Source organism: Barbatula barbatula (genome assembly GCF_947034865.1).
Source record: "Barbatula barbatula genome assembly, chromosome: 17".
Taxonomy (NCBI): Eukaryota; Metazoa; Chordata; class Actinopteri; order Cypriniformes; family Nemacheilidae; genus Barbatula; species Barbatula barbatula.
The window spans coordinates 10,814,081-10,837,364 of record NC_136780.1 but is presented as its reverse complement, the minus strand read 5'-3'; the positions used below and the strand labels follow the sequence as shown (position 1 = coordinate 10,837,364).

The 23,284-nt window shown below is 39.6% G+C and overlaps 1 protein-coding gene across 3 annotated transcripts in view; it reads right to left on the bottom strand.

Annotated features, from left to right (window-relative positions):
* Positions 1–23,284, bottom strand: part of arhgap46b (Rho GTPase activating protein 46b) — a 56,328-nt gene that overhangs the window by 7,003 nt on the left and 26,041 nt on the right. For 2 of the 3 annotated variants that reach the window (XM_079478307.1, XM_079478309.1), the window contains 3 exons: positions 8,964–10,287; positions 4,252–4,852; positions 3,496–3,603 (listed from right to left, as the gene is read on the bottom strand). In XM_079478307.1, the coding sequence (XP_079334433.1) occupies positions 3,496–3,603; positions 4,252–4,852; positions 8,964–10,287 (2,033 nt within the window). Of the gene's footprint in view, positions 1–3,495; positions 3,604–4,251; positions 4,853–8,963; positions 10,288–12,192; positions 12,397–23,284 lie in introns of those variants that run through there. The other variant, XM_079478308.1, reaches the window with a different exon arrangement.

Below are 23,284 nucleotides of genomic sequence, written 5' to 3'. Positions count from 1 at the left end.
AAGTTACAGATGAAGTTAAAGCCAGAGCCAGCCAGTTTAAAAGTTACTCACTTAAAAAACACGTACCATGGTGATGAGACAATGTTTCAATGTGTCAAATGTTTTTTTAAATGATGGTCATTTGATTCATTAATGGTAATGAACAAAGCTATCGTTCATTATAATGCTGACTCCAAGGCCCCCCACTGTATTCAACAATATTCAAAGCCCCCCCCCCCTGCCACTCACAAAAACTCCTACACAATTATATATTTCAGAGCTTGATATTACCTGGAAGTGCTGTCAAATAATAAGAAATATTGTGGGCAACGGGCCCCTGTTGAGAACCGCAGGTTTAGAGGACAAAACAATATGCTACAAACTATGGTTCTGAAAAGTTAAAGGTCAAAGAACTGTTGAGTTTGTCTCTGACAGGAACAGGTGGGTCTGTATGAGTCTGTCTTTTGCCATCAGACACAGTTTATGAATCATGAAGACGGTGAGATTTATGGCTGCTGTCGTGCCCTGATGACTTCTTACCTCTACAAAGTTGTAAAAACATGTTTGTCAAGCGCATCAGACATTTCACAAGAGTGTGTCTTTCACCTCTCTCTGACATCAGATTTTCAGCCCTTCATCACCCCGGTGTTACTCTACTTCACTTTATTCTTACACATTGTAAAACACTCCCCATTCCCTCCATCGGTCTAAACAGGATAGTTGATATATAACCTGTATATAACTCTTTCTTCGGTGGAACACAAAAATGTCAACTGAGGTCAATGTAGTTTGGTAATCCACGCTCCCTAAATATCTTCACTTTATTTTTCTAATTACTCTTTCATGAGCATTACGTTTCTTCTTCATTTCTCCGTTATGCAAATCCTCCAATTACAAACGCGTTTATCATCAACCTATTAAAGATAAAAAGCGACAGTTTGAATACTTCAGCGGCTACAGAGGCGTGTTTTGCATACAAATATATTTATCGGCTATTCCTTCAGTCCATAAGGGATTTAGTTCCCCCCCCCCGATGCACCTCTTACCGCACAGAAGAAAGCCACACCCCCACAAAACGTCTGCAAACAGAACCAACTCTGAGAGAACAGACAAAGGGCACCAAGAAAATGATCATATTATCAGCTCCTCCCAGGTTTTTCTCTTTTCAATAGGATGGGCACCCGAGCCTCTGAACTCCAGCCCTACCCACAATGCCATCTCCTGGGGCACATGGCGTTGGTAGACAGCTGGTGAGGCCCAGAAACGTTAATGCAGCTTTCTTTCTAGCATTCAATAACATTCCCAGCATCCGTCTGACTGAGACCCAACAGCGAGAAGTCATATAGAATGTTCCACTTTCAAACAAAACAATGTTTTGTGTGACAAAAAAAAAGCAGCGTTAAACACTTTGTTTAATGACAGCACTGTGAGCCATGTGAAGCTGCGTGGCTTGTATTCTCCATCCATTTGAAGCACAACAACATTCCTCATGCTTGGCTTCTACATGAACACATGACGCGAGAACTATAAAAGCCAACGGTGTTCGTCGCTGTTATAAACACGGTTATTATCTTAACCTTGACCTTCAAACTACTAAACACAAAAGATCAAAGATCAGGATGAAATAAATACCGTAGTTTTGAAGGCTCATACTCAAAACACTCGAACAAACTCCTCTAAAACGAAAGAAAAAATCCCCCAAAATACATGCTTGGAGTGAGTAATGTATTTTTGTGGGGAGCATTTTTTAGACGATCACCTCAAGCAATGACAGTGGGCATTATTTCAGCTGGTGAAGTGAGCACATGTGATGTGTGGCACTGCTCACAGTGTTATTAGCTGAAACCGGGCTGGAGCTGTATTATTAAGAGCCCACGCAGAGCTGTCTCCTCATACTCTTTGTTTTAGAGCGGTGCTCTTGGGAAAAGCTTACTCTCTGTGTGTGTGTGTGTGTGTGTGAGAGAGAGAGATAAAAGGACAAAGTGAAAGTTAAGTTGGATGAAAGCCATCGTGAGTGTAACTTGATAAAAATGTCCTGCTCTCTTTTATGCCTCTGTCCATCTCCAATCGCTCTCAGTTTAGGACTGAAAGGCGTTCTCAGGATCTTTGTTGCCTCGCACCCCCTTCTCTCTCTCTCACGCGCTGGCGCTGGACCAGAAAAGCGTGGGACTTTCAGGATGTCTTGTTGCTCAAAGCTTAAATAGTCTCTTTAAAGAGAAGTGATCGAGTGAGAGAGAGAGTGTGGGGGAATACTCTTTTTCTGTGAATGACCAGCTGGTCTCCTGTATCTTCTCCTGCTCTCCATGCATCATTTATACTCTCCCTAAAATGCTAGCAAGATTCGTACACTACACCTTCCCGACATCACATGTGTTTTTGGGACGCGTAAGCTTACAGCTGAATTTAACGAAACAGCATTTGCAATGCATTTCGTTGAATGTGTCAGGACATTTAAATGAAATGTTCACCCATAAAATTAAAATTCTGTCATCATTTTCTCACCCTTGAGTTGTTATAAATCTGTGTGAATGTCTTTGTTCTGATGAACAAAGAGAAAGATATTTGGAAGAATGTTTGTAACCAGTTCTTGGCCACCATTGACTACCCTAGTAGGAGAAATGACAATGGTAGTCAAAAGGGACCCAGCACATTTAGCTTTCATACATTCTTCAAAATGTCTTCTTTTGCGTTCAACAGAACAAATTATTTGTTCCTACTATGGTAGTCATGTTTACAAGCCTTGTTCAAAATATCTTTCTCTGTGTTCATCAAAAGAAAGAAATGTATAGATTTAGTAAATGATGACAGAATCTTTATCTATGGATGAACTATTCCTTCAACCCTTGTATGGTGTTTGGGGTTTTGGGACCAGTGATCAATGTTTACAAAAAATATGCATTTCAACCTTACGCATTTATGCCTTTTTAAGTACATTTCATACAAAACCCTTTTATCTCATAAATCCGATTTAGCAGGGAAAATGTCAAATATCAACCATATGTGCTGTCTGTTTTGCTTATAATTGGAATAAAGCAAACATCTGTCAAGTATTTGTAAAGCATCAATTTTCATGGCTGTATCGATCTAAAAAACAAAAAGTCCTGTGGGTCCACTGGACCTATGAACATTGGCTGACTAATAGAACCACGAAAACCAAACAAGAGTTATGCAACTGTTCATATTTGCTCTCAACTTAAATTCCTTCCCAGTAAAACTCCACACTTCAGAAGCAAGTGTCTATCTATAAAATTATGCAATGTGATTTCTGAAGAAATGTGGCACCTCTAAAACCTCTTCAGTCGTAATACTGCTTTGTGTTCCAAAGAAAGTCAAACAGGTTTGGAATAACATTTTTGATTTATGGTAAACTGTCCCTTTGAGCTGCATTAGATTTAAACGGTTGGCAGATTTTCTACAGCACACGTGTCAACATCGCATGTACCAACAACCAGGCTAATGTTGTGTTTTGTGTGTTCCTGAGCGTGTAGCAACCAGTCTTTCCACATTAAGACTCACCCTGCTCTTCCTCTTCCTCATTGTTCTGTTTCCTCTTCTTCCTGGACATTGAATTCTTTGGAATTCTGTGGTTTTTAATGTCCTGATGTTCCACGATATGTTGAAGGACTGTCAAACACAATGAAACACAATTGGTAATAAACACACATACCTACTCCAGTATAGAGTTCGGTATTGTTTGAATTTTATTGGATCTATTTTGATTTCCGATTCTTATCAATTCCCACATTTAGATATCAACCTGTATGGTCATTTAGCCTGCTTATTTGACAGGTTTGATTGATAGGAGGTAGTGTAACTTTTAATTCAGGTATCCGATTCCTAACCTTTCGATTCCAAATCCGAATTGGAATTGATTTTCGATTCCCAACCCCAATAGCCCCTACATGACTTTTTGCTCCATGACCCTTGCGGTTTACTTTTCTCTTCCTCCGCATTACATCCTGTTTGATCTGGTACAGAGCCACAATTATAATTTTAGCTTTGTAACCAATATTGCGTCTGTTTGTATGCATATGAGTGATACGGGGGTTCGAATCCGTATGGGACAGCTTAAAACATAAACACTTCCCTGTGTGTGTCCTCTCTCTGTCCTACAAACAAATACACAACTAAATCATTAAAGCATATCTAAAACGTTGAACCAGCCAAGACACACATCTTCCCCAAGAAGTATTTATATACTTAAGCCTCCTTTTGGAGCCACACACACAAAACACACCCACACTCCTAAGTGCACTTCAACATCATGCTTACTTTTCTTATCATTACTGGGTTCGAGGTGTCTCTGGATATACCCTTCCAAGTAGCGTCTAAATTTGGGCGACGGTGAGAAGAACGCTAGGCTGATGGATATCAGCTCCCAGCCGGCCTCCAGACTCCTCAGACTCATGTTATCGGTGGTTTGTCGCACCAGCTGCACGTACAACTCGTCCCTCAGGCCCTGCATTCCCCAGCACTTGGTCACTACCTGAAGGGCAACATGTCTTCTGTCCAACCTGGCCGGCCTGTCTCCCATATACGCCTGGACCAGTTTAAACATCTCGCAGGCCTCTTTCTTCACAGCTCGGTCGCTGGTGATCAGCATGGGTTTCTTGATGGAACCGCGATTCCACGATAGCATGTTAGCGATGGAGACCCGTCTGCGAAACAGACCCTGAGTGTGCTGGTTGAGGTTCTTGCTGGCCCAGTCCTCCATGTTAGCATCAAGTGGAGGCTTACAGAGGGTGGTGTACGGGTACTGGTAACCGGAACCCACGCCGGGACCGTTGTTGTTGTTTTTACAGGTGACGCGGGGAGTCTCGTGACCCGCTTTATCATGCTTGTTCTGCTGAGGTTTGGATTCCAGTGTTCCTGTCTGGAGAAAGAGAGATGGAGAAACATGTCAGTACGGCGTTATGAGGTGTTTATTTGCATCCTCACTGCTGTTGAAGTTGATAGTGAGCGCGTGGATTGTGTAGGTTGGATCGGCTCACTCTATCTGCAGAAAAATTGGAAACGCTCGCATGGATTACTCTGGCTCCCTGAATAGGTGACCCAATATGGAAATCACATCCCAACATCAAACATTCTGTCTTCTCCCTCTCTCTCTCCTGCTTCATAAATTCTTTTAAAACTCCTGTTCTATGCCTCCTACACTATTGAAACACGTTTAGTGGCTTTCTACTTAAGATTATACAGTAGAAGCATCTTGAACGTTAACATCCTGAACGTTGAATATTTTGAACGTTACATTATATTAAAATCACAAAGTCATGCAAACAGAATTAGCCTTTTAAACTAACTTATGTTCTGTTTTGGATTTTGATGCTCAGTTTAGTCTTAGATTTATTCATTCATTTCATCCAGTTTACCCCTGTAGTGAGTCAGCTATACGCGCACCACTGTAAAAAAGTTCCATAAAAGGAAGGAAGGAGACATGAACCGGCGAACGTAAAAACGACATGTAATTAAATGAACAAACAATAAAACAAACTTAAAATACCGGCAGCTCCCTCACGGTCGACTGCCGGCCATACAAACACAATAAAACAAAACATTAAAGTCCAGGCCTGGTCCGCTCTCGTCATACTCTCCTGTCGCTCGTCCTTTTATGCTTTCAGAGCTCCTCCGTGAGAGATGCGAGACCGGTGCACTCACAGCTCTCGCCCTGCCTTGCTTGTTACAACCCCAAAATAAAAATTCTGTCATTTATTCACCCTCATGTCATTGAAAATCTGTATATGACTCTTTTTTTCTGTGGAAAACAAAGGAAGATATTTAAGAGAAATGTCTCCGTGGTTTTGTGTCCATACAACGGAGGTCAATTGGGTTATATGTTGTTTGGTTACCAACATTCTTCAAAATATCTTCTTTTGTGTGTTCTGCAGAAGAATGAAAACCAAGCAGGTTTGGAATGAACCCAGGGTAAATAAATGATGAATGAATTTTCACTTGCGAGACCTTAGAGGACACTCAACCGATACACCACACAGATAAACAAGGTGCACCACTTTTCTATATATATGTGTTGTAGTGCAATCTAGACAGCAGTAAAAATTATAAATTTTTAACTATTTAAGATATTTAAAATTTTCTGTCTAAATGACAAAAAGCATAGTTCCTTTAAACATACTACCACAACCAATGGGATTAGAGGAGAAGACAGGTGGGGGAAATAGTTGTAGAACAAAATACTGGAGAGAAACCAAAGTTGTCTGTTCCAGACAGAAGATCTTGGGATATTAATGCCCCTTTTAGACACACAGATTATTACAATACATTTAGAGACAAAATTGTACCCAAAGTCTGTCAAATTTCCAGATTATTAGATTTTTATTTGCAGTGCCCTGCACACACTTTGCATTGGTTTTATGGTAACAAAAGTGTATTTTTGTACAAAAGATAATTTACACCATATGTGTCACCTGGTTACAACTCAAGGATTTATGAGACCACTATGTTGACATAATGTTGGCATCTAGAAAATTACCTTGCGTGAGACAACAAAACATTAATTCTGGCATATTACGGTTACGGAAAGAGCCAATGAGGAATGACAGGTTATAAGCATGATGTCATCTGGTGTGTTACATTTGCGACTTGGTCTCGTAATATAAGGGTTTCCATTCGTGCCTTGGCAATCCCTGGCATTACATCATGAGACACCGTGCACTAGACTATATGGATTTAAAAATGTGGTCATATTTATTTATAAGAATAGAGATTTTCTCTATGCGTCTGGACGTTGGAGTGGGTTCTGTCTCCAATAGGATGTAATGAGCTTTCTCTGATCCAAATCCTTAAGTCAATGTTTCCAACCTCACAAATCTTCATTTACATTTATAGATGTGTATTAATCAGAAAGAGGAAGAGAAAGAGAGACTGATGTAGTTAATGAAGCATGTTAAGGTTAAGCCACTGCACATTGCTGGAGGAGACTGAATAGCTATGTTTGAAACATGTGGAAAACTAGGCTTATATGATCCAAATCTATTAGTCACAGGGATGTCTGAATGACAAACTTAATAACTAAATCAGTCTAAAGGAAGTTCTGTATAAATAGGCTGGTTTTATACGTTTATTTGAATATAATGCACAACGTACGATCAAACTAGATAATATATGATGATAATGATACGAATTATGCTAATATTAATTAATATTAAGTTTTATAGACGGTTTCAGCTGCAACAACAAACGTCATATAAACAAACATTATGTGGCCCAAACTTAACTTCAGGTAGACTTGAGTTGTTTTAATTTAATTAAATACAATTAATATACAATATATTGATTATTTATTAAATGAATAAAATACATTTATGAACATACATTGAATATATTTTTTATATTGTAACCAAACACAGGCTGGAAGTTAACCTTTCATGCATTCGATGAAAGGTCTATGTCACTATGCTTATTAAAGCACCACCACTAAAAATACACAAACTTTTCTTTTCAGTTAGATGTAGTTGTGGTTTGTGATTAATTTAATCATTTATGATCATTTGATTGATGGTAAACCTCTCTAAATCCATTGTGATCTGTAGTATTAAGTCCAGCAACTCCCTCAAACTCCCCATGAGATGCTGAAGCACATGTGTGAAATTACACCGAAGACAGATGAATCTGTCAGCACGTACATTAGAACACATTACCCAAATGTACCCAATAGCTGTGTGCCCACAGTAAGAGCCGACTGTCTGAACAAATCCAGCACCTGACCGGCCCCTGTATCAGTTTTACTCAATAATTCTGCAAACAGGACCCGGATCTGTATTTCTGTTGTTTTCAGAGAGACAGAAGTTGTTTCTGGTGGGGTCCCGACTAAAGGTTAATTATTGTTCCAGTTTTTCCAGAGCTTGTGTTGGAATGACCACATCCCAGATTTAACTAGCACGTTAATACCTTATGTACACCCTGATTCTAAAGGCGTGTTTCAATACTAATTTAGAGAAACAATGGTGCATAAAAACAAAATAATTAATGGTGTGTTATACAGCGATTTTGTGGATAAATGCCAGGTGTGTTTTAATGTCTCATAATCCTTTCACAGGTGTATGTGTATGAGTAGCCCGATGTTGCCCATTCTTTTCGATTTAATAGTATAGTTTACCCAAAAACGAAATACTTGAATTTACTTATTTAGTCGCCCACGTGTCATTTCAAACATGTATGGCTTTCGTTCTTCTGCAGAACACAAAATAATGTATTTTGAAGAAAGTTGGTAACCAAACATTATTGGACCCTATTGAATTAAATTGTATGAACACAAACAAACTCAGACATTTCTCACCATTAAACACAGGATTAAAACAACATGAGGGTGAATAAATGATGACAGAATTTTTGGGTGAACTATCCCTTTAAACTTTATTGCGCCCATCACTCACATGCATGCACACTCATTTAAATACACTTGACCATGAGTGTGGACCGAGAAAGTAATTTGGTTCTCAAGGTGAGTTCTGACCTATTTGCTATCAGACTCCCATATGCGCATCCCCTACAAACACAATAATACAATAACACAGATGATTACAGGCTTTCTCTGTCCATCTAGCAATCCCTTGTTCACCCGAGTCATTTTCTAATAATCCACACATGGTCTTTCTTGAGCAAAGCAAAAATTGGACTTTGTACAATTCTCCTAATCTAAGCACAAGCATATGCACACACACACACTCTCACACTCGCCCTAGAATGGAACATTCACACCCTCTCCAGCTCAGGAAACCCCATGCTCGCCATCTCCTGCATAGTTTCTACAACCACCGGATGGGAAGCAATGTTTTGCTTTTCCACACTGAGGAACTCAATCAAACACAGTGGGAGACTCAACCATGAGGATTAATGTGAAAAAAGAAGGGGCGTTAAATGAAGAAACCAAACGTAAATACACTGGGCACAGAAGACATTTCAAGATTTTCAAATTGGAATCATTTTAGTTTCACATGCACACAGAAATCTATAAAAGTTGTTTGTACCTGTGATTGTGACCTCGGCGGCTCTGGAGAGGATAAGCTGGTCTGTGATGTTGCACTCTTCTCCAGAGAATCCACTTTCTCATACGTCCTCTTCTGCCGCCCCCCCTGCATATCCGTAATCAACGGCAGGAGCATTACGTCACTATGGTTGTTAGCCCCGCTCCTATATAGAGATCTGTTGCTTGATGTCACATCCTCCCTCGATCCCAGCGTTCCACCACCTCTTGCACCCAACTTTGACGAGCTCAAAGGGGAGCGTGCGGTACTCCCAGAAGCCTCAGAGCCCATCTCAGTATCCAGACTGGCCTTGCTTCCATGAAGCATATTGGAACGGTTCACCACGGCCCTCATTTCTGCCATTAATTTCTCATTCAATGCACTGAGCTCCCCACTGCTGCCTATCGACCCAGGTCTTCCCGAACCTGTGCCCATAGTTGCACGTCGCCGGTTCTTCCTCCGCAAACTTGGGGACGGCCCAGTAGAGTATCCCGAGTCCTGATACGTGACAACAGCAGGGCCGGGGTATTCCTGAGAGGCCAAGCTGCTTTGACGGCTATGGCGAGGCTCCAAAAGCTTCCATGACTGTTTCTTCTCCAAAGAGACTTCCTTTTTAAGCTGGACAGGGATGGGTTGAATTTGAGGGCTGGTTGGGTTTGGAGTGCTTTCACTGGCATTAGAGGTCTGGGGCCTGTGCTTGGAGGTGGACGTTGTCAGATCGACGTTCACCATGTGTTTAATGCACTCTCGACCCGCCGGACTATACTCGCTGGCTGAGGAGCTGGATGTGTGTTTGGATTGAGGGAACTGGAGAAGTTTAGGAGGCTGGGGAACTCTGTTAGAGCCGTGACTGGTTGAGTAGGGACCTCGGTTTAAGTGGTGCGCCCCCTCTACTTCCATTTCCACTGGGGGTTCATCATAAATGGGGGAGTCCATGTGAGGGGGTTCATCGTAGATGGGTGCCGAGGGTGTGGCTCCGTACTGAGGGGAGGAAGGGCGAGGTGTACCTGCTCCAGAACGTTGCTGGGCAGGGTAAGAGCTGGAAGTGGGCAGAACCAGACAGAAGTTGGTATTTTCTGCTTTTTTAAAGTGGTAACCTTGTTTTGACTCTACAGGGACAGCCATCTTAAGCAAACCGGTTCTGTTAGGTTGTGGTGTGTAACCTGGTTTGGGGGAAATAGTGCCAGCACTTGTGCTAGTAGGGCTGAAGTGGAGGAGGCGGTGAGCAGTAGCAGGACCCAGTGACTGGTTTCTACCAATGCAGTTTACTTTCACCAACATGGCCGCCTTGGATCCAGGAGCAGGCTGCCATCTTTGAGCAGGGTCCCTGGAATCACAAAGGAAGAAGTGTCAACATAAAAGTTCTGTTTTAAAACCAGACAGGCTGTCTTACTCTCTGCTCTCTAAGTCAGCATTGAAACTATGTAGAGATATGTACGTAAATATAAGATGTGAAGTAACCTGAAATGTTATGTTTCAAAGAGAGATGGCAATATGGATGCAAAAGCATTAATTGCACCTTAAAAGTATTTTTTTGTCTGAACTCGTTGCGATGTAGTCTGGGATTGAAACTTTTTCAAAAATACATAACGCTGCTGTCCTTCTGGAGCCTCTGAATTTTTTTGGGCAATAAATCATTATTATTAGTCACCCTTTATGTGTCACAGGGCAAATATCTGACGAATAAAAAGTATTAAAAAGTGGTTGTCGACAAAGTATTTAATCATTTCAAAAGTAATGTGTTTTTCCATTTCCTGAAAAACAGCTTATTTGGACAGGAAGGACAGCAACGAGACAATGCTGTAGAATAACAACCTTTACGGAGGTTACATCGTTTTGGAATTACATTATTTACACATACATAAATATATGAATATACACCAAATGAAATAAATAAGCATACAGTGAGTTAATTCATAAACATTAATAATGTATTTTTACTAATGAGTTAAATATTTCGCAATATCCTGCGAGAATTCAACAGTTAAGCATGAGAGCCTCTGCAAGTACGTCCATATCTAATACAGAGGAATGCATGGTTGCTTTGCCAAGCCTGACATAATGTGCTCTTTTTTCATTTTCTTAACAAATACAACCAAAAATGTGACTACCAATGCCTTGCACTCTCAGGAAAGAAAAGTTATGCCATAATTTTCAATAGTCTAAGATCATTCCTTTAGTACCAGAGCTTGTAACAGTTTATGAGCAGAGCAGAAACACACACGGGCCGCTGCAGCGGAGTGTGTAGGAGAAACAGGAAAGGTTGAACGGACAGTGTGTTCCTGCAAGAGCGGAAAAACAGGAATCCACCACGCTCTGCTGTAACAACGTTATCAGAATGTTACAGCAACATTTACGGAGCATTTTAACAATACCAGCACAGTTGCATTCACGTATCTAACCCACACACAGGCATCAAATACTAATTGAGTGTGCATGTAGTCATTTGGTGTGTTTATGTTAATGTGCACATACACACATTCAGATGCGTATACTGTTTTTGAGAGACAAATGTGAACAAATGGCTCATGTGTTTCTCCATGCATGCATAAACGGATATTAAACACACATCAAAATGTTTTGCAATTGCACAAACACAGCATGCTTAAATATGCATTAAACACTTCAAAACCATCACCAAGCTGCACATAAACACAATCAAAACAATGTAAATGGTGCTTGGGCTGAATTATAGTGTAAACCACCTTAGACTTTAGACCACTAATCCAGATTATAGTGTTATGGTGTGGTGTGAGTGTGTACATGGTAATCTCAACTGTGCCAGGCAAGCGGTTTCCTTCCACTTGCCAGCCCACCAAAATGAAACTGTGTATTTTCTAATACGCACAACAAAACTACACTGTCAGTTACCAGTCACACGCAAACATACACACACAGATCCTGAGACAGTAAACAACTAAATAACAAAAAATTCAGCTAAATAACCTCAAACCATTTTAGAGAAACAGCTAGACATACAAAATGTATATTCTTACTGTATCCATTTTAACATGCAGCCTTCACTGAAACTTACACAAAAGTTTCCATCAATCTTTTTTTACAAGTGACAAAATAATCATTTCCTATCAACATGCATAAATACTTCAATATTTCTCAGTACATGTCACAGCGCCTACCATTCAACATCCACCTGTTGCACATGGCCATCTCACATGCACCTGTACTGTACTATATCCCTGTATAAAATGATGTTTTCAGGGAACATACTTACCCCTGGCACACCCAGAGGTGGCACACAGCTCGAGCGATCGGAACTTAGACAACACCTTCTTGAGCTTGATACCCAGAGGAAGAAAAATAACGAAGGCAAGTGTCCAATGATGTAAATACTGACTTGTAGCCAACCGAGGCCCTTCTGTAATTCTTTGGATCAAAATCTTCCCATCGCCACACGATCTTTAAATTATGTAGTGGTACGGAGAGAGGCAGAGAGCGAGGGAGGAAAGGAGAAAGGGAGGGTGAGAAGGACGAGGGGAGGGGGGGGTTACAGTAGCAGGAATGTGAGTCTTGAGATCGTAACACACAAATACACACACACACACACACACACACACACACACACACACATAAACGTGGATCACCACTCCCCTGGACCTTCTCAATCTGCTCGATCAGATAGACTCTCAGTGTATGAAACAACACTTCCCCAAACGCTTGTCATGTTTTTTATAAAAACAAGATTTGACACAAAGTAATTAGCCAATTATGTGTAATACATTTTTTTCTCAATTTTAGTATGCATATTTTTGCTGGAAAACAAGACAAAAACACTGCCTTGAAACGCAATTCTTTTGGGTGTTATTTGTTAACCAAACACCTTCTGGTCAGTTCATTTTTTTCAACACTTAACTACATCTCATTCTTCAAGTCTCTTAGCTCTTTTGTAAATCCACAGCCTCTCAAACCCTTTACTCTTGTACTTGTTTTCTTTAAGTGGCTGCCCACCTTTCAATCAAAAGCTTTTTACATTCTTCACACCCAGATCCCCTCTCTCTCTCTCTCTCTCTCCGCTCTAGTCTTTCCCATCCTTTGTGTCTCAGGGCTAAATGTCAACAATCTATTCACGGAGAACAGTAAATACATTGTGTCAGGCCTGCAAATCTTAACGCAGAGCTTAAAACAAATCCTTTTTTCCTTCAATTGATTAAGACAACTTTAAAATATGAATACAATACAAGGTTCAGTGTGTATGTGCGCCTTCTGAGTTTAAGAATTTACAACTGGATGAATCGGGATTAAATTGCTTATACTTGGAATTTAAATTGCCACTCATCCCACACTGTTTGGTGAAATACAATAACTGATTCGTCAGGCTCCTGGAAAAGCGTACGACTACTTTTCGTAAGATCACATAGTATTCTAAGTGGAAGATTAAAGAAGAGAAACGATAGTATACACTCAAAAGTGAAATGTTTCTCATTATTTTTAAAAACGTTTGATCTGAAACCATAAACTTAAATGACTGAATTTGTTTAGAATAAACAAATTTAAAATATAATGTTGAGAACGTGTCCAAAAACTTTGGGCTCTTTTGAACTGGACAAGGAAACAACTGCCTAACAACCACTCCTAAAAACATAGCAACCACACAGAAGATGCTAGCATCATAGCAACAAGTTCTGCACAGCCATTGTTTTTATCCTTTTTCTTCTGCAAAGTATTTATTATAAAAAAATTAGCTTAGGTTTTATTATAGTTTATCATTATTTTATTATATGTATTATAGTACATTAGTATTATAGAAGCCTATTTAATTACAGTTAAGTGAAAATGTTTTTTGTGGCAAACTACAAATGTTCAAACTAAATTTGTGCTTACAATATTTTTTCTCCAAATAAAACTGAAAAAACATGTTTACCACAGTTCAGTTAGTTCGTGGTTAATGGCTTACATATTCAATGTATGAAAACACATTTTAAACAAACCAAAAAAAGTGTTTTTGAGTTCAGCTTCTTCAGATGGCCACTGGTCCACCCCCTAACTAAAGAACATAGAGAAATATACTAGGGCCATTAGATTGCCTTACTTGTGTTGTTTTCAGCAAACAGTTGTGACTTGCTACTGACGACACCAACTCGTTTATCATCATAGGGCTGTAAGGACTCTGTGATGCCCAGGTGTTTCGGTTCTCACACAAACACAAAAGAGTCTGAGACTCGGCTCGGGTTAGACTGTGCTGATTGTGTTATTTGCTCTGTCCAAGCACAAAGGGATGCTGAGAGAGCTGGACGGGGGGCTGCAGTGCAGAACGGGAGTGTCCTGAGGGAGGGCATGTTGGAAAAGTTCAAAGGGCGTTTCTCCCACAGCGTAAACAGGAAATACCAGCACAGCGCTCAACATTGGGCTCAGCAGAGAGCAGCGCATGTCCCAAACTAAACTAATGTGGGAAAATAAAAGAATTGGATTGAAATCATCAAAGTCACATACAGTACACCTGCATTAACACAGATATAAACATACAAACACACATACATCACCAAGCAGGTACTGAAATAGAGCTATCCGTTCACTATTCATCTTAAATGGAAACATGTATCCTCAGAATTATGACTTTTCTGAGCCAACAACATTTTGCCTTTGTAGGGTAGAATGGACTAAGGGTGCCTTTAACTGTAAAACAGTCAAGTAATGACATCAAACAGGAAACCCAAACCTTGGCTTATTTTTAATACTAAATACTACTGTTATCGAAAATGTTAAATTCTTGAACCTGCTAAAAAAGGGCAAAGAATTATGGGGTTATTAGGGATCCAATAGTGGCGCAGAAAAATCAAGAAGGTCCTGTCAGCAGTTTGCAGGAGAGGCGGGCAGCACACTGGGGCAGGGCCAGAGCCATTGAGAGAGAGAGTCGCGTCAACTCCATTGATCCAATGGAACAGTTTTTCCACAGCAATGGCGGTTCATGGAGGCTCTCAATAATACCCGGAAGTTACAAGTAACCCATGGAGCTGCGGCTAAACAGACCAACTGAGGTAAACTTTTATCCCATTAAAAGTCATTAAATGAATAAAAAATGATCAAAATAAAACCGAGAGAAAACATAACTTCCTGGATCTATTTAAAGGCCCCATGAATCACGTGACACACAAAATTTTGAACTCCTCTTGGCGCAACTCTTATCTCTCAACGGTGCTGGGCAGGGCTATGTGTGTCAGTTACATTTGGGTTGGCCTACTTGTGTTGCTCTGGCCCTTAATATTTCCCCACCCACTTACAATATGATACCTTGGGGGTGGCGCGACACATGTAACCCCGCCCCAATATGTAGGCCCCTCCCACTCTGCAGGCTGCTGCCAGGTGTACTTATGGATCAATCAGCTGTCAAAATAAACCCAGCTTCAGTACAGGAAGCTTAAATACGGATCGGACAGTTTAACTTAAAAAACATTCTCAGGAAATGAGTCAAAGGTCGCAATATGAGCACCAAAAAAGATGGTATAATAATAATAAAGTAACATACCATAGTTGGATTGCAAAGAAGTAGTAAATTCAGCTAAATTAAGACACTTAAGAAACACTGAGACGACTGCCAGAAGGTGTCTCAATTTACCTGAATTCCCTCTTTTTGCTTTTAAATATGAATTTAATGATGACGTATATACAGAGAATGTGATGCATGATAAGCATTTTTACTACAAGGTCAGAGGAAACTGTCCGTGTGTAACCTTTTGCTGAAGCTCAGAGTCTCATGAACAAACACACACACACACACACACACACACACACACAGACTGATACTCAGTAGGCGGGTGTGAGGGGGCAACCCAGTCACATGTGTCTTTGTTCTCAAGATTCTCTCTTTCTGGCTGTAATCCTGTTCTGCTCTTTTGGTCGCATTGACAAAAACTTGCAGTTTGCTTCACAGGGGTGAAAATTCACACTACGTTCCCCAGATGCCCCTCTTCTATTTCCCACCGATCCCATGTTGGAAATACACTGAAACACACCAGCCCATACTCACAGCTACTCACAACAGAACAAAAGAATGAGAAAGTATGAAAAATCCCCTGTAACTCATTACGCTGAATGTGCTGCTACCATACCAATATTTAGCACAACGTGCATGACTGCAAGTCCAATCTTCCTTTCCTATACAATATTTATATAAGACATAATTTTTTCGGTGAATATTTGTTTTGTTACGACAGAAAATACATTGAAAACAATGTTGCAGACACACAATCATAGACAAGCAGAGTCATTTCCTTACTAAATATGCTAAATACTAGGGATGTAGCAATATTATCATTAAGGGTTTTATCGCAATAGCAAAATTGTCGCAAAATTATCGGGGTGACGTGACTGTATGAACAAATAAGTCTTCTGGGCCTAACATATAGAATAGATATTATAGAAACTCACTGAAACAATAATGATTCTAAAAAAAGTACACCATATTTAAGAAAGAGGGAGGTTGTCAAGACTGGGGAGGGGGTGGTGTGTCCTAAAGGGATTTGTCATGGGAAAGTCAAGCATGGAATCCAAAAGGACTACTGCATTTCTTTGGTTTTGCAATGTTGTGAATATAAAGTATCTAAAAACGATGTGCCTGCTTGTTTGTGTGTACTTTTGTGCAGATTATGGGATGTAAGAGAATAACACTGTTTAAACATGCATATTCATTGACTGTGTGTGTGTGTGGCCGAACAAGACGGGAATATCTGTATCCCTGCTTCATCTCAACAAATCACAAAACTTTTGACCGTTGACCTCTAGACTGACCTTATTGACCTGATGTTGGAAACATGAGCCTAAAATACTTCACAGTCCATTTGGCAGCTCTCAAACACCCTTATCTGACCCAGATCGCTCACTACATTTGACAAACACACTACATAACGCTTGCTCGGATCATGGTATCAACGCGCGTCTGCGGGTGAATCAATTTGGCAGTCCCAGTGTTTAGTTTCATATATTGAGCTCTCTGTTAACTCTGTCGCTGCGTGAACAACTTTTGAGGAAAAAATTGTGTTTGAAGCTGTCGAATTTGAAGGAAGAGAAAAATAAAGTTAAGATCCATTTGAAATGCGAGCTAGCTCAGTTTGGTCATGGAGAGTCAAATTGGGTTAGCAGCCAAGGCGTTTTAATAAGCGTGCCAAATACAGTGACAGGGTGAGATGAGGAGAAGAGGCGTTTTTTTACCACAAGGAGGATGAAATGCTTAAAAATACAAAAACAAGCTTGTTATCGTTGGGTTTTCAGTTTTTACCCTACAAAGAAGAGCTAACCAATTAGATGAACTAGCATGAGCTGCCACAAACCGGCAGACTTTGTGACAGCGGCATAGCTATCAAAGAAAAAAAACAATAATATTCTCTAGTTTAGACTAAATTTCACGCTTAGTTGGGCAGACAAACCTTGGAAATCAAGCTCAGGAAATGTTTTAACAAATAAGAGTAGGGCCTATTTTGTTTCTGTGTTGACAAGAAAGTTAGTAAAGAACATATCAAAGAGTTGTATATATTTTGTGAAATAGCCACTAGCCATAAGTGTTATAGCATAAACAGCAAATATTACTGTAGTGAGGTAGGCGGGACGAGAGCCGGGAGTCGAGGCCGGTGCGTGAGTGATAACTACCGTCAGCTGTACACTCAACGGTATCGTATCACAGAGGAGATTGGGAGCATAAGAGGACGAGTGACCGGACCGTCAGTGAGAGAGGACCAGGCCTGGACTTTACTAATGGTTTGTGTGTGTCGCCAGCAGTCAGCAGTGAGGGGCTGGCGGCTGTCTATTTATGTTTATATTTATTAACTAGAAGTTGTTTTATGTTTGCCGGTTCCCGCCTCCTTCCTTCCTTTTATTGAACCTTTTGAACTTCTATTGAACAATTACATTTTAGACGGGTATTTTTCAATCTAAATAGGTTTTATTATGATTCATGCGAAACAAAGAAAACATTATTACCTTAAACTACACTCGTTGTATAGTCATTCAGATAATTTACAAAAAATATTAGCTCAAGTTCATAAACTTCATAAAATGTTTTGACAAGCTCAATTTATATAAAATGTTTCATTAATCTACCTGAATCTAAACGCAACAAGCTTTGTTCCACTTTATTCTAGAATCTTCAGTATCAGGACCGTAAATGTGAAATCTTAAACGATAGTTCATGGCAAAATACTCATTCTTTCATCATTTATTCACCCTCGTGTCATTCCAAACCCGTGTGACTTTCTTTATACTGCAGAAATTTGAGCGTTAGTAACCAAACAATATTAGTTCCCATTGACTTCTATTGTATCTACACACAGCCACTCAGACACAAAAGAAAGAGTTATACACCGGTTTTGAATGACAAGATGTTGAATAAATAATAACATATTTATTTATTTTTAGGGGGACTATCCCTTTAAGAAACGCAGATTTATGACAGGAAGTGAGTCATCGTACATGTTATACAGGTGTGTTCTCCAAATCTCTGTGATAATGACCTACAAACTGAATGAAGCCGTGAGTGACAAGACAAACAGATTAGAGCGTAAATGTGACCAAAGTCTAATGAGTAACCGGTGAGTGTACAATATGTACTCTATTTTTGTGAGGTTGCGTAGAGCGACAGTTTGAGTTTAAAGAAATGTGTGTGAAGACAGAAAGCTGTTGTGAATGTTATGAATCTGTCTTCCTTCATTTCTGTCCTTCTTATAGGGAAAGTGGTACCCTGAAGAAGTGCATTTCCCATCGCTACAAGCCACAGAGGAGGAAAATATGGAAAGTATTCAGACGGGCATAAACACAGACAGCTGAAACATGCACGTTCCAAGTGAGAGTCTCTTTTGAACCGAATGACCCTCGTAATTCTAGTCAACTGCTACAGACAAAAGCAAAAGGAGAAAACAAAAAATATGAAATCATTTTTTTTAATACAACAAACATGAACACTAATACCATTATATTAGTATTTTATTATAGATATTATATATTGGAGTAGACACTTTTTTGGTGGACTTATTAACAATTTATTATATAAAACAGTTTTATATATAATTTATTATTACTGATAATCATTTATTTAACCATCATTTTGTATATTATCATAGTTTTACAATTATCGTTCATTATTTATACTTACTATAGTTAACCATGGTTAATCTGTGATTACTTGTCACGATTCAGTTCCCCTATCTTTTGGACTTTTAGTTTGTAGTTCTGGTGGTTTGCTTTCCTGTTTTCTGTGTAGTTCTTTCAAAGCCCTTTTAAAAGGAAAGCCTGCAACCATTTTAGGCAAAAACATGTAAGGGCTAATGGCCGTTTCACATAGGACGTGGAATGCTCTGCGACCCATTCATTTCAATAGCTTGCAGTGGAGCACGCGGCTGTTGAGCTTGCGGGCACGCCGCGGTCAAAGTTCTAAAAAGTTCTCTGTGAAAAGCGCTCTGTGATGATTACCCGCAAGTTTTTTAAGATATTTATCAACTGTTTGACAATGGATACCCTGTATATTATTAATACATTTTGTTACAAATATAAAATGACCCGACATCATGAACATTGTAGTAAGTTTCTTGTTTTATTGGACTATTATGTTTAAGTTTCACGTCCAGTCAGCATGTTGTAAGTCAGGAGAATACCAGATATTTTAATACTGTGAGAAACAATATGACTTGCTTATATTTAAAGTTAATGTATAATCTCGAAATCTAGATTCACCAAGCACAAAAAAAAACAATGATTGTTTTTACTCAACACTCCACCATCTGCTACTGACCAAACAGATGCCCTAAACTAACGCCATTTGGTGAACTAATGTTGTCGTGTCGGCTGGTCGGGATACTCAAACAAACAGAAATGTTTTAATGGCACCACAAAGTTATATTGCTATACCGAATGGCTTTACAATAGTTGTCTCTGTATATTACAATCTTTTCTTTTAGATATTTATACACAAATATGACACTTAAATTAGAAGACAATCTTTTTTCAGACATCTCAGTATGTGTTTACCAGGGTCCACCCTAAAATAAAAAGCATCAGTGTGTTTGGGAGTGTGAGGGTGTCCCGCTGGGTGGCCACTTTATCCAGCTGCTCTGCCTGTGCACTTCACTTCCTCCTTTATCTCTTGCTGTACTATAAACACGCACATCTAGCCCACTCTTAACTAAGAAAATAGGACTGGTGTGTACTTGATGTTACTAAACTTGCCTGTGTTATTTTACTTGAACATAATTCCTCCTACCTCTTTCTTTCTTTCTGAGCCTCCATTCATCCCAGTAGGGTCACCTGTATTCTTCTGTAATTGCCAGTCGACCCACCTTAAGTCTGCTACCCGTTTAGTGGAGTCTGTTTTGAACCTGAACAGAGTGTGTCTGTGTTCACCGGTCTGGGTGGAATGCTACTCCTCCGAGTCAGGAAGCATGTGAATACCTCGCTGAGCAGTGTGTGTGTCTGTGTTTGGTCAAATCTTTGCTCCACCGTACCCTGCAGGTTATGGTAGGGGGGTCCTGTATGATTTTAAGCTGCAGATATTTTCGAAACCAATGGTTAGGCAGTTATAGATTTGTTAAAGCAAAGTTAAACAGTTTGAGTTAATACGGTTAAGAGGTTTGTTTAAATAATTGTGTATTTTTTTTAGAGGATCTATTGACAGAAATGCAATAAAATAAACATTAATACTATATGTGTTCAGAGGTGTATAAAGACTTTACATAATGAAGCGTTATGTTTTTATTATTATTTCTATCTACATACACCGCGGGTCCCCTTACATGCCATACGCCATGTTGTTTCTACAGTAGGACAAACCGCTCTATACACTAGATGCCGCTTAAGTTCATACACTGGACCTTTAAGAATATGTATTAGTAATAGCTTAAGAATAGTGCATGTGATCAAATGGTTAAAAAATCTGCATGTCAAAAATACTCCTCTCAAAAGAGAGAAACTAACAAACGCCCTAAAAAGAAAGATAAAAATACGATGTGAAAGGCAGGGACAGGAAAAGACACGTCCATTAAAGTGTGAGATGACGTCGCTCGATCGCTGGAAGATGATCCAGAGGAATAAAAACAAAAGCGTGTGCAGACAAAAAAAGGAAGCAACAAAAGAAAAGCGTAACAAAGACAAACGTGAGGTGGTCTGTCATAAGATGATCTCCACGGAAGAAAATCTGAGGTGCCAAGATGTTCTTCAAACATTACCAACCAAATTCACTTCAAAATGTGTGTGTGTTTCATCACAAAACACCATCATCCTGCACTGAAGAATTATTCACCCAAAATCTCTGTCATTATTTAGTGTCATTCCAGACCCGAAATGTTATTTTTCTGTTTGGCAGAAAAGCAAAACATTGAAGAATTGTGCTACGCAATGACAGTTCACAGCGATCCATCTGTCAAACTCCAACAAGAGAAAATAAGCAAAAATAAGTAGTCCATACGACTCGAGCACGATATATCAAGTTAGCTTTGTGTGAGGAGAAGGCTGACATTTACATCATTACTCACTGATAATCTTGCCCTCCCCTGAAGTTGGCGGTCAGCCTTAAGTCATGTACAGAATTTATAAATGTCAAGTTGTGTTTGGGTACAACCCACGTGGGAATCGACGCCTAAATTATGTTAATGTATCATTTCAGAATCAATCAGAAGACAGCCAGAGATGAGTAATAACTTCGGTCTGTTTAAAATTTTGATCTGTTCTTTAAAGGTCCAGTGTGTGGTTTATTCGAGGATCTATTGAAAGAAATGTAGTATAATATACATAAAGGCCTTACATAATGAAGCTTAATCTTTTCATTACCTTAGAATGAGCAATTTCTATCTACACGCACCGCTGGTCCCCTTCCATGGAATTCGCCATGTTGTTTCTAGAGTAGCATCTTAATTCTCTGTCAGCCAGTAGTGCTTCGAAAGGAAGGGGGGAGTGAGCCGTTGAATGTAATTCTCAACCTCATCGAAAGATGCTGCTAAAATGTCCACATTGCTCTTTCACAAAAAGAAATTGTATTTGTAAATTGTGTTCCTTTCAGAACAGATCTACTGTCATCAGTCTTGTTGTCTCTTAATCCACTGAGATACTCATGTGTCAGTGTTCTCGTGTTCATGTCTTTTCTGTGCTGTGATGTGGCTGGTAAAGAGGATGAGCGCCTAAACCCTGTCTTTGTTCTCAGTTCTAATCTGAAGGGATTTCTGCCTTCTACAGGACGACATAATGCAAGTGTCTGAGTGTATGAGACAGATTACTGTGGCCCACCCCAATCCTCTTTAAAATAGTAAATAAAGTAAAAGTGAGCGTGGAAAAGTGAGCGACTGGAGAAGACCGGAAAGAGAAAGACACACACTGAAGACACATAGAATTCCCACAATTCTCTGTGTCTCTGGGTTTAGTAAATCTATGACTCATGGCAAACTACTTTCAGACTAATCTCTTAACGCTCAACACATGTTACACGCACACAAACACATCACAGTCATGTCTCAAAACCTGTGAACGTCCTATGATGCCTAAACATGCCGTCTAAGTAGGCGGCTCTACTAGGTTTGTGTGATTTTGAGTCATTTTTGGATTCTTAGTCCAGGCAAGTTTAAGGTCACAAGTGCTCAACGCAAGCGCATGACTTGATTTACAAATAACACTACATATCAACTAATACATTTGTGGAGGGATGACGCATTTTTCTAGGCCAACCCAGAAGTTGGTGTTGTACTGGTTCCCTCGACCAGTACATTTTCCCCATAAGACTTTTGGAAGATCTCGAAAAACACGATATTTGCTATTTTTGAAGCCTTAATACAATCACCAGAAGTCAAAAGCTAACATGATGTTATAAACAGACTACACTACAGTTGCTCGAGATAAATGTCCCCAGCACCAAGCATCCAACCACTTTTTCCAACTCTCCAAACTTTATGTGAATGTGTGATATTTGCCAACGTCTAACATTTTCTGAGGAATAAACTCATAATATTAGGGTTTTCATGGTGTTGCTCTACAGTGTCCCAAGTGTTTTTGGAATGTTGCTATACAGTTGCAAAGGTGTTTTGAGTTGTTGGCTACAGTGCCAAGTCAAAGCTTACAATAACTGCTGTTAAATAACTCAAAGGTTAAATATAACATCCTAAAATGAGCAATACTAAGAGTGATTCTGGCCTGAGCAAACCTGACTGATCATTACCCGGTCAACACTGTCTCAAATGGAATCAACAGGAAAACACAATATCATAAAACCACGTACCACTGACAAAAATAATAGCACAGTTACTCAATAAGACTCAAAAGTCTCAATACTCATGTTCCAAAAGACAGTACAGTGCTCTACTCACCCACTTCCCCATTTCAATGAGTACACAACGTACAAAAAA